Here is a 12,091-nt window from a genome sequence, read left to right on the forward strand (position 1 = left end):
TGGTATACTTTGAAAAACGAATATAATTTGTAGCATATGCAATAACTATGCACTTAATTCTTCATACTTTAAATATTTCATAGCAGCTAAGAATTTTTCAGTCCTTGACCTTCCTCGACATTTCCTGCGACATTAAGGGTTGTGACCCTCTTTTTAGTTCCACTGGACTTATTTTTATTACTTACTTTGTGATGCAGTAGTAGTGCTACTGCACACTTTTTAGGTTAAATGTCCTGCTGCGTTGTGGACGGAGGTGTGGCTGTGACATTAGAGAGCTAAAGAGATTAGAAAGGCGTGACAGGCACATGGTGTGGAAGGGTGGAGAAATGGCTTAGTATGGCGTTGTCAACAAAACGTCAGCTGAGGGGGACTGGCTCGTAGTCCTGACACTGGAGAAGCTCCCCTCTGTAGAATCAAAGCAAATAGAAATACTTAAATACATCCCACTTTTCTTTTTTAGTGCTAATCATAATGCTTTTCTCTAACTTTACCATTTCAGCAGAAGACTGGTGGAGACTCAGAGCTAACAGAGTAATTAATGTTTTGATAAGATTAAAATCAGCTGTGCACTCTGAATGTCTATAGTTCACATTAATTGCAGACTATTTTATAACTGTCCATGACCTCTGACCTCTCAATAAAAATAAAAGCTCCTTAAAATACTTCCTGCTTCTGTTTTATTATGGGTATGAGGGACTTAATAGGAGCTTGCACTGTCTTTTGTCTGATGTGAGTACAAATACTGGTTCTGATTGCTTTAGTTCTGTGGTATCTTGTTGGCTGGTCCGTGGGCTGGTCTCAGTCCTCTCCCCAAAAGAGGCTATGGAGATTCTGACGTTAGACGCTAGCACTCCTTATAAGCACCTGTCCATTCATGTCACGCCATGCTCCCAATAGGAAAAGCGTGTGATTGTTTTCCGAATGAGACAGTGTGCGTAGATAGTAAAGTGGTACTATATATCCTGCATATACAGTTCTTTTCTTCATTTCACTGCAAGCAAGACAGCCGAGGTTTGTTGTTTTTCTTCCAACATAATATGGAGGTAAGGGATCATTTTTCCTAATGTACATTTGAAATAGTATGTTTGATCAGTTTAATAGTCAGGTATAAGTTTGGAGTTCAGAGTAGATTTTTTAGCATTTTTGTTGTATATTAACAAGAAACAAAGACATTTATTGACAGCTGTGTGTATTTAAAATCTGCTTTTTTCCCATGTGCTCAAAGTAGTTCTAGAAATTTAGAAAACCTCATAAAGAAATGTCTTATGATTTTAACAGCTTATATATTTAAGAGAAAGGCAGTCTGCTTTTATATTCTTCGTGTGTGCACATTTTCTTTAATTTGGCAGAAATGGGGACATAAAGCTCTAGAATACATGTCCTTACTAAGTTTTAACATCTGTTGGATAGTGCATTTTAGGACAAAATCTTTAAGCCTTAAAATATGCTTTAGATAGTGAAATGTTTAGGAAGCACGCAGAGCTTTTTCAGATTTGTTTTGATCACTTTAATTATTCCTTCTGTTCAAAGTAACCTAACCTTGCCACTGTTTAGTGATGGGTGATACAATCCAAATCCAATCGATACAAAAATGTAACCCCGCTTATCTGAAGGCAATAAGGTGCTTTGGCAGTGTGAGCAAAATTATCAGGTGTATTTACTCTTTGCAGTGACAAACTGCAAGTGATAAACTGACAAAATTTGGTAATTAAGGAAGTGTATTATTGAGATTCGCCGCCCTAGTTCATCAAACATGGACAGTGGAATCATCTCATTAGCTTCAATGCACTGATTTTGATTAATTTGATTTTGTCACCTGATTAATGCTGTGTCAAGTGTCTTTGTGAACGTGTTCGTACTAGCACTTGATTATAATAAGCAAGAATCTATTTTTACTTACTGCTCTGTACTCTCCAGGTGGCACCTTGTGCCCAGGAAGTTGGTAGACATGCGGCATTACTGTTGGCTTATCTGAACTTGCAGAGAAAACAAGGCCACTTTTGTGACCTTGTGCTCAGACCGGGACAGAATGCAGGTCAACTTTACCCCGCACACAGGTGAGAAAAATAAGCTAATAACAAACAAACACACCAACATATACATATCATCAAACTGCCCAATGATATCATGATTATACTAACAGTGTGTGTCTTACACGATGTTCAGGATTTCAGACCTCACCACAAAACTGCTCTTTGTTCCCCCAGATGTGTGCTGGCAGCCTCTAGTCCAGTGTTGGCATCTGTCTTGTCCTCTGCTGGCGCTCTGGTGGAGCTGCAGGCCAAATGTCTCTCTGACTCTGTATTAACACCTCTTTTGGACTATATTTACACAGGGGATTTGCCCTACAGTTACGGCCAGCAACAGTATTATAGTCTGCTCACAGCTGCCTGCTACCTGCAGATGGATGAACTGCAAAAGGCTCTGAGGGCTCAACAGCAGACTGAGGTTTGCACTGCAAATGGCGCAGAGGCTTCTGCTGAAGCTGAAAAGAATTCTTATAGGACAACTGTGAATACCTCCCCTCATATGCCATCAACATCCAGCATTTTTACCTTTAGAAAACCTGACAAAACAAACATCTCCAGTGAACAAAGTATGACAACTTCACCAGACAGCGATATTCAGTATCAGGATTCAGACAATGTGGATCCGTTTAGTGAAAGTCAGATGCTCTCAGCTGCTATGGATTGCAGCACTGATGAAGTAGAAATAGATACAGGTAGAAATAGCAGAGACCACTGCAGTGGAAGGGATGCAAGGACTTTAAGCTATCCAAGTGCACCCTGTGGTATACTTGAAAGAACTGAAAGGAGCACAAATGCAGGACATGCCAGACAAGCAACTTATCTAACGCCACAGCATTTGACTCTGAATGTCCCTAGCATTGCTGAAGTGTATCACACGTCTAAAGTGGACAAAGAGGCGGAAAAGGATCGGCTTAATCCAGCTGGCATCTGGCAAAGGTACACAGGTGACACTCTGGTGAGGACAGCTGAAAATAGGAGGAGCTCATCTTCATCCCCACATTCATATTGTGCGGCAGTACCTGTCATCTGTCACAGCAGCAGAGCAGCTATCCCCCAGCTAGCAGATGTGTCTCCTGTGTCTCCCTGCCATTCAGCCCTCCAGACTTCAAGCAACTCCAGCAGGTCTCCAGTCTCACGTTCAGCGAGCATAGAAAATGACAGCATTATTGAAGGTATTACATCTAAATGCAAACGTCAATATCAAGCACAGAGCCAGGAATACGGCCACAATAAAAAACACACTATTACACAAAATCTGAATAACAAGGATAATTTAGATCAATGTGCTTTACAAGATTTATATTACAAATCCAGTGGAGGTAGATCTCATTTTGACAGCAGCGATTCAGATCATTTTACAATGCAGGGCAATGAATGTGTTGACAGAGGATCATCTCACTTTACCAACAATAATGATCAGCATGCTTATTGTGATTCCTTTCAGAAAAATACACACAATCTTAGAGAAGATTCAGTGCTGCAGAGTAAGGACTGGAGTCAAGAATTGAAGCATAAAATTGATCTCAGGTTTGATGATTTCTCAACCAAAAAAAAGCAGCTGGATTTCTTTGAATCCTACAATGTCAGCAAATTGGCAACAGCAACAGCAGAACCAGGAGGTCTGAGAGCTGAAGTTCCACTTATTGCTCATCCTGTGGAGGACTTAAACACAGAACATCTAGGTCCAGAGGAAGAGGTGAAAGAGGAACACAGTTACTCTAATAGAGTTCCAGCTGAAAGTGATATACAGGACAGCCACTGCAACTATGAACCAAAGAAAGGGTACTCAAACATATACAGAGCTGACACAAGTGCAAACAATGCTCCTTCTAACCATGATTCAAACTACAGTCCTACAGCGGTGGACACCAAAGAATACCATGCTGATAGCTTCCCGAAAGCTCTGCAAACTGAAAAGACCTCAGGCACTGACATCACAGAATCACATTCGATTTTTACAATGCCTGCGGACAGAAACATGTCTGACACCAGTGTTGACAGTGCTGTGAGACACTCTTATCATGGACATCTTCGTTATCATTGCCTACAGCATGATGATATGCAAGAGGATGTGCACTTATTGCAGGGTGGTTCTGATCACAAACGCTCCCACTCAAACCACTTTGATGATTCTGATGGTTCAAGTGCGGAGGAAGACTTTGGTGCCTTTGAGAGTCCCCTAAAGCAGCACTACAGCTCAACAGAGACTACAGACCAGTTTCTTCTTCTGGATATTAGCACAAGACCTGCAGAACTATTAGTATCCTGCAAACACCGATCTGGCATAGAAGAGAAAGGGGATATGTTTGAAACTGGAATCTGGGCATATGATGGAGCAGAGAGGTACGAAAAAACATCTGTAGCATCTGTTGAAATGAAAACAGTTATGGCTAGGGCTAAATTTGGAACTGGGAGACTTGATATGGGTGGCACACACTGGGCTGCAAAGACAAATGCTGAGGAAAGAAAGCCTGTTGTTCAAAGTAGTCCAGCTGTTGAGACTATTCAAAATTCTTGCATTGTGTCTGAAGTTTCCAACCTTAAAGAAGGTGAGAACCAAACCATTACCTCGACACACTGTTCACCTCCTGGAGTGTCAGACTCCATGCAACCCTCTGTGTCTTTTTGCATGGCATCTGGCCTTTCAACCAGCATGCCAACCAATAGATCAGCTCATCTGTCATCTCCTGTTCACCACCCATTCCAATGCTCTCTATGCGACCGTTCCTTTAGCCAGCGAGGTTCTCTAAATAGACATGTGCGGAGCCACCTTGGTGTAAGGCCCTTCCCCTGCCCCCGCTGCCCTATGACTTTTTCACGCCAATACCGTGTCACCGAGCACATGCGTGTTCATCAGCGATGTACCCCTGGGAATGATTTTCAAAAGCCTCCTGCTTCATCAACTTGAGACTTTGAGGAAAAGCTAGGAAACTGAAATGCATTTTTCATTATAATATAATGTGTGTTAGGATGACAGTTTCCTTTAGTGTCTTGCAAATATATGTAAGACAGGGAATTTTTTTACATGTTCGATTTTTAAAATCAGAACTTGCAGATGAAAGTTAGTGACTTTAATGCAATTAATATAGGCTATTCTAAATAAGCAAAAACAGTAGGAGGGCAAGAAAGTAAAGAAAAATAAATGTTGTGGATCTTAATCATTTTAATATGCAGCAGTAGGTAATCCTGTTGATTCACAGCTAGAGCATCCTGGATTCAAACCAGGGCAGGGCCCTCCTGTTTGGAGTCTGTGCATTTCATCCGACCTCTGGGATATCTGGTTTCTGTCACCAGCAAAAACAAGTGTTCTTGCGCCCTTGACAAAGGTAATAAAACTGGTGGGAGTTGTTTCCCATAATGTGTTCAGTATAGAGAATTTGTTTTCCTACAGCCATTAAATAAAATAATCTATTAACTGAACATAGTGCAAAGGCAACATATCAAATGCATAAACAGAGAATGAATCAAATGAAATGCTTTTTTGAATTTGATGCCAGCAACACATTAAGAACAGAGTGCGAGACAAGGCCATGTTGGCAGTGATGCATCATCTCTGATATCAGAAACCCTGTATAAGTATTTGGCAACTGAGGTAACTAAATGCTGAAGTTTTAAAGGCAATATGTTTCCCATTCTTACCTTAGTGGAAGATTTTAGCCTTTAAAGACTCTTTAATTGTTGCAATGTTATTTTGTCATTCACTTGTTGAAATGAGCCTTTCCTTAAAAAGGTTTTCCTTTGGATGAAAGGACTTATTCCAAAACCTGTATACTAATCCACTAATATACCTCTATACCATGCAGTACTTTGAAATGTGCATTGATAACAAACCACATGGCCCCACTTCTCTTTACTGCAGATTTTGTTTTTCATATATACATGTGTGCATGTGAGGATGTTCATTTTTAATCTTTGCATTTTTTTTTTCCGCTAACATTTGTGAATGCAACAACAAATCTTGTGATTAAATATTCCTGAGCCTATGCAGTTATTTCCAGTACAGAACAAATTTGGTTTTAAATACAGTTCTGCTTAGCTGCCATGTCACCATTGGCCTTTGTGAATATCTCTGCATACACAGATTTCTCCAGATTTTCTGTATCTTTCAGTGATATTATGTAGCTGTGTCTTAAATTGGAAATATTGTTCTTAAATTGTCTCTTACAGAGTTGTGAATTCCTCCATTCCTCTGAAAGATGTGTCCTCTTTTTTCTGTTCCTTTTATAACCAGTCATGTTGTTTAGTCATTGTCTTCCTCCATGTCACCCTATCCTAGCATTCTCCTGTTAGCCCTAAATTTACATATCCTTCATTCTTCACCATTTTTTTTTAATTGCCCCATTATAACATTTGCTTACATCAAATTCAAAAGTATACAATTTTTAACAGTTGATATATTCCCTTTTTACTATTTTAAGCTAAACATATGGTATGACTGATTTGCAAATCAGTACGAAACCCAGAAGCAACCTGGAAAACAAGGTGGCATTTCCCTGCAAACTAAGTGTAGAACAAATGAATATTTTATGTTTATATATTTGGTATTTCACAATAACAATGTGAAAATAATGGCCAAATCTACAGAAAATACCATTCTGCAGCTTCCCTCTACTTTATCTGTTCGGCTTGCAGTTTACCGTACTGGCAGCTATTGCGTTCGCATATCAGTGTAAAACACTCTAAAAGATTGCGGTATACTACTGGCACCAAACAACAGACAGATACCAGCTCATGCACAAAGTAGATCATTTAGTATCTAAACAGATAGAGTTTATTAGAGACCAAACCGAGTAAAACTCAATAATGACTTCACATTCACCAGGTAGCCAGAACCATGACATTTCCTCTCTGTGTGTGATTTAATTTAAGGTATTACCATGTCAACTAACTGGCTGGTACATTATATTCCAAAGTTGCTTTCACGGCCTTTCACTTCCACAGGTACCAGAGCTGTCTAGTCTAATGCAGAGAGGGAGACACACACATATTCTATGCTCTTATTAACTTTACATGTTTAGCCATTAAGTAGTGTAGTAGATCTTTGCCATAATATTGACTTCATTCCATTTAGTGTTGTGATTCTGAATGTCTCTATATGTAATAGTTATATGTCTCACATAGTGTTCCCTGTAAGAGAGGACAGCTTGTTGGGTGTCACAGTGTTTGTGCCAATGGTGTGAAACACGAGTCAAGGGCAGCTATGAGGTTCTGTGCATGTTCTGTCTGGTCTATTCCAAAATATTTCTGTTAGGGACAGAAGGGTGAAAAAGGATCATATTATTTGGTATCTTACACCTGGTATGAACTATTGGTACCTTTGATAGGTAAATACATATATAAATAAAAGGGCAATGCAATTTATGAGAGGTGCTTTAAGTTCCTAAGATTGTGTTTTCATGTTCTGAAGTTCCCGCCTATTTTAATTTTTTTTTTAAAGTTGGGTTATTAACTTGTGATGCTAAAAAAAACCTTGTAGGACATTTACTTGTGTACTTATGATTAATAAGGACTGTTAATATTGTTTTGTTATACTAATGTAATAGTTTGGGCTCTATGGCTTTTGAAACATTAGCTGTGAGATGAGCAGTCTCCAGATAAAATCAACCAGCTGATCTAAGAACACTGGAACAGTCAAACTGCAAAGTGAGACAAAGACAAACATTTCTGATAAAAAAGATGTAATTAATTTTGAGATCATTTAACTTTAATATTATAAGAATGTAACATTGTACTTTAACTGCATTAAAAGGTTTCATGAAAAATGTTACGATACCTTAAAAATATTTGTGTGTGTGTCTTTCTTGCATCTCCTTTCTGTTTCTTTACTAACATACAAACACACATATATCAGCACACATTACAAACAAATACAATTAGTAGGGAAATATGAAAAAAGGTGCAACACATGCAATAATGCAATTAATTAATTGTATTAATTTTATAAGGAACCATCAGAATAGTTGCTAAAACTCAGTTGAGGAGGTGCCCCAACAGAATTAAATGGCAATATCTAATTAATTAAGGTAAATTGGACCAGTAAATACATTTGTACATAAATTTGGTTTATTAAGGATAATATTAGCATGTGACATGGAATATGAACCATACTTGTATGAAACAGATTATTAATTTGTTCCTTATTGATTTATCAAGTTTATGTTAGGTTATACACCATGCAATTTCAAAACGATGCATTGAATCTGCCGCTTCAGCAAACTAAAACTAAAGGGTTTGTTTATACAGTATATATATATTTCTTCTCTTAATTTTTCACACTTCAGACAGTCCTCTTGTGTTTGCTATTCAACTGACGAATCAGGCGATGCAGCAGTCATCACTACAATGGCCTAAAGGAGGAGAAAAAATTAGCGTAACTTGACCTTTTGCAACTTTTTAAAACAAATATTGGGTAATAAGTTCCTTGTAGGACATTCCCAACACTAAGCAATGACTGCAGTGTGCCCTCTTACCTGGCTTTTTGTGGATCGCAGGGCAATGCCAGCCAGAGCTGACATTACAATGAAAATAACCGCTACAACAAAAGTGTAGAACACAAAAACTGCTTCCAAAGCCAATCCCATGAGCTAAAAAAAAAAAAAGGTTGACATTAAAGAAATGAAATACACTGTTACGTAGCATTTAACGCTATATTATATTTAATTTAATACATTTAAGAATTTAATTAGTTAAATTTAAAGCTCCAGTCAAAATACATCATGCTGTCCAAAAGATAGGTAAATAACAATAACAATAACAGAGACATAAAACCTGAGGCTGAGAAATATGATAAAACAATTACCTGGCGATTTTCCATTGGTTCAGTAAATGAAAAGGTTCCATTATCATAGATGTAATCTAGGTGGTAGGAATATGCTTCTATGTCAGGCAGGATGCGTATTAAAGTCCAGCATGCGACCAGTATGGAGACAATGCTCAGAGATAACGAAATGGTTACCTGCAGACACCAACAGACAAAGATGGGGGTGATACACAGTCATTTAAAACAAATAAATTCCACTGTAGTCTATGCAGTTCTGTGAAAAACTGAGTACACATGAGAACCACTTTTAGCAGCAATAACTTCAACTAAAATGTGATAAAGAAATCACAACCTCAAGGGTTAGGGTTCTGAGAAACTTCTTAAGAAAAAATCCCATTATATTGAGGTTGGTAAGCATTTGTTTATGCACAGCTCTCTTAAGGTCCAGCCACAGAATTTCAGCTGGACTCAGCTGGACCATTTCAGCACCTCAAGTATTTTTATTCCCAGTTTCTTTCTTGTAGATTTGCTGGTGTCCAAGGTTTTGCTGTGAAAAGGCTTTCTAATGGAAACCCTTCCAAACAAACTATTCTCCTTCAGTCTTTTTCCAGTTGTACTGTCATAAAAGTTAACATTTAACATGCTAACAAAGACCTGTAGTATAGTTTGTTTGTCGCATGATCTGACTTTGGGGTGAATTATATGATGTCCACATAGTGAAGATTGTTGTTAACATACTGTACATCTGAATGCTCCAGACCAGCAAACTGCCAAAAACATCTACTTTTACAGAGATGCTCTATTAATCAAGTGCATTTGCAGCACTACATACCCTGTTTATTTCTATGGAAGCAGTAAAGGTGTGATTTATCTTCACAGGTGTTAAGATATTAACAATGTTCAAATATAAGTCAAACTATAAATTAAACTATAAATCACTGACGATAATGCAATATTAAATTCTAAGGCATCCATGAACACTTTTATTTGAAGAAACCTCTTGTTCAATTTCTAGTTCTAGTATAATTTTGCTATAATATAACATTCATCATATTTCAGTAGAACTTACTGTTTTCTTGGTGGTGTTATGTTGTGCCAAAATGTATGTAATTCCACATATGATTAACTATGAGAAGACAGAGAGAAAGACAGATTTATTACATATCCCATGTGTTGGATGTTTGTAAGGTGACAGGAAAGCAAACACTGACACTAAAATAAAGTGCAATATAAATTCTGATTATTTAATACTTCTTAAGTTAATGTTAAGTTAATGTTAAGTTAAAAAATATTGAGTCACGTCAAACTTCCCAAGGCACTCTTTATTATTCTTGAACTACCAACCAGTGTCCCCAGCAGGAAGCCTGGTGGGATGACTGTCCATACATCCATCATCTGGGAGTCTGCCGTGATCGCAACGGATATGATAAAGAAGGATGCACCCAAGATCAGCACAATTGTCTAGGAGAAAACATAAACAACGTTTAGCATGATTTTGTTAGCTATGTTTTATTTTCTGTGGCAATATAAGCCTCAAGTTCTTCTCAAATGTGGAAAGATACTGAAATGAAACAAAACAACAAACATTCATGTGCATTTGTGTATGTGTCAGTGTCTTACACCAATAATTTTGGGTTGTCCCTTTAAGAAGCGGTGTAAAGGTTTTGTGCCCCCCACTGAGGTGCCTTGAGGATTTCCATTATTCCCACCTGGATCACTCACAGAGAGGAGCTCAGCAGACATCTAACCCATTAACACACAATGGTTCACAATCATTATTCTCAATCAATTCTTAACAAATGCATGTATCAAATGTCAGATTTATCATCTGAAAAACTCTGGCAGCATGTGTGTAGCTAATGGGATTTCTTCTTATGACAGCAAAATATTTTTTCACTTTTAATCATAATTATACACTACAGCATTAATTTTTAGTTGTATCTTAGGAGATAAAAGCTCCCGGAGTCCATTTAAGCTTGTTGAGAAGCCCAAAAGCCTGATGCTACAGATGCTGCTGAAATAGCATGGAGTCTGCAACAGATTAGCTACTAGCAACTGACCAACAATAGTCCAATAGACTGGCTGCCTGGTGCTTCAGCTTGTTGTCTGTAAGTAAACTGAGCAACTGTAGACAGTAAGCACATTCACAACATAAGCAGAAGTACTGTACTATAAAATATCTATTAAAAAAAGGAAAATCTGCTGTTCCACCAATCCACCGACACTCAAAAGCGTGTCTGCTTTAAGCTACAACTGTACTTCATTTTGAAGTGACTGACTACAAAATAAAGTTGTTTTTTTACCAAGCAAAAAGAAAGCTAGTAAACAAGAGAAAAAACAGACCGTAGGCAGCTGTGCAGTCAGAGCTGTAGTTCAGTGTGGAAGCTCCTCATATCAGGTTCATATCTGGAGCAGCTTAAGGGTAATCTCTGGACGATCACATCATTTTGAACTCTGAGATTTTTGGGAGTGTTTTTCTCTTTTTCTCCCCATTCCTCCAAAGTGTTTACTCATTTCTGTGTAGCTGAAGGGTTTTACTTTTTACTGTGAATTACTGTGAACTATTCATTACAGTGTTTACTTACTAGTCAGTTTTATGTACTGAACAATCAGGTGGACATTATGATCATTGTTATTTTTTTCCATTTTAAGTACATTAATATTCAAATGTGTAAATAGGTACACATGCATGAGAACAGACATACATCTTCCAACAAAAATCTTTTTCAACTAATTATAAACACTTTCACTCTGTGGAATGTGCTGAATCGAAATGATCGACTCCTTAAAATCGAGTGAAACTTTTCATCACTCCAGCCAAAGCAGCAGAGGGGAGGGATGAACTGTTTTTGTGTGGGGGCTAAAATGGGGCAGGGCTAAAATGAAGAAGTGGACTGTGGCAAAATATCCTGAGAGCAGAAAACACAGAAAGAGCTGATTTCCTGTTTAGCTATATGCTGTTTGGTGTTGTGCTAGATGGAAAAAAAAAATCAAATTGAACAGCAGAAGTTTGGGAAAGACAAAGTTTTAAAGTGATAAACTGGTAAGGAAGAAACGATTGGCTGGATTGAATTTTAAAATATAAAACAGATGCGGTTTAATAACAAAACTACCAAGATTAAACACTTCCCGTCTGTGGTAGAATAACTTTTATTTTACTGCAGCACACTCATGAGCTCTGCCTCTCAAAATTAGTATATTATAATATAGAACCAAAAACAGTTCAATAAAAGAAAAAGTACAAATTTAAAGAAAGCATTATGAGGAGCCTATAGGCAAATTTCTGAGGTTAAAGGAAGAA

At 37.8% G+C, this 12,091-nt stretch overlaps 2 protein-coding genes across 4 annotated transcripts; one reads left to right on the top strand and one right to left on the bottom strand.

The window, feature by feature from the left end:
* The first annotated feature begins 902 nt into the window (after positions 1 to 902).
* LOC101484443 (uncharacterized) lies at positions 903 to 6,225 on the top strand. Of its 3 annotated transcripts, XM_004539531.5 has the most exons (4): positions 903 to 1,043; positions 1,918 to 2,057; positions 2,208 to 3,202; positions 3,475 to 3,539. In XM_004539531.5, exons 1-4 carry the CDS (start codon positions 1,038 to 1,040, stop codon positions 3,492 to 3,494), a joined length of 1,161 nt encoding a protein of 386 aa, XP_004539588.2. In that variant the 5' UTR covers positions 903 to 1,037; the 3' UTR covers positions 3,495 to 3,539. The 3 variants fall into 3 exon arrangements, with proteins under 3 accessions (XP_004539588.2, XP_004539586.2, XP_004539587.2); XM_004539529.5 differs by having other exon boundaries at positions 2,208 to 6,225; XM_004539530.4 differs by lacking the exons at positions 903 to 1,043; positions 1,918 to 2,057 and having other exon boundaries at positions 3,134 to 3,202; positions 3,475 to 6,225.
* Positions 6,226 to 6,778: 553 nt separating this feature from the next.
* LOC105940936 (uncharacterized) lies at positions 6,779 to 11,222 on the bottom strand. Its single transcript, XM_014410819.3, has 7 exons — positions 11,134 to 11,222; positions 10,411 to 10,533; positions 10,135 to 10,251; positions 9,860 to 9,916; positions 8,830 to 8,985; positions 8,501 to 8,614; positions 6,779 to 8,377 (listed from the first exon to the last, which is right to left on the bottom strand). Exons 2-7 carry the CDS (start codon positions 10,531 to 10,533, stop codon positions 8,330 to 8,332), a joined length of 615 nt encoding a protein of 204 aa, XP_014266305.2. The 5' UTR covers positions 11,134 to 11,222; the 3' UTR covers positions 6,779 to 8,329.
* Between the last annotated feature and the right edge of the window lie 869 nt (positions 11,223 to 12,091).

Source organism: Maylandia zebra, linkage group LG1, assembly GCF_041146795.1.
Source record: "Maylandia zebra isolate NMK-2024a linkage group LG1, Mzebra_GT3a, whole genome shotgun sequence".
Classification (NCBI taxonomy): Eukaryota; Metazoa; Chordata; class Actinopteri; order Cichliformes; family Cichlidae; genus Maylandia; species Maylandia zebra.

What these genes read in the sequence shown, in the direction of transcription:
- LOC101484443 (XM_004539529.5), top strand. An exon ending in CAACTTTACCCCGCACACAG is followed by an intron (nt 2,058 to 2,207) that starts GTGAGAAAAATA and finishes TTGTTCCCCCAG; the next exon opens with ATGTGTGCTGGCAGCCTCTA.
- LOC105940936 (XM_014410819.3), bottom strand. Translation starts at nt 10,533, where the DNA reads ATGTCTGCTGAGCTCCTCTCTGTGAGTGATCCAGGTGGGAATAATGGA. An exon ending in GACAACCCAAAATTATTGGT is followed by an intron (nt 10,252 to 10,410) that starts GTAAGACACTGA and finishes GTTTTCTCCTAG; the next exon opens with ACAATTGTGCTGATCTTGGG. An exon ending in TGCGATCCACAAAAAGCCAG is followed by an intron (nt 8,378 to 8,500) that starts GTAAGAGGGCAC and finishes CTCCTCCTTTAG; the next exon opens with GCCATTGTAGTGATGACTGC.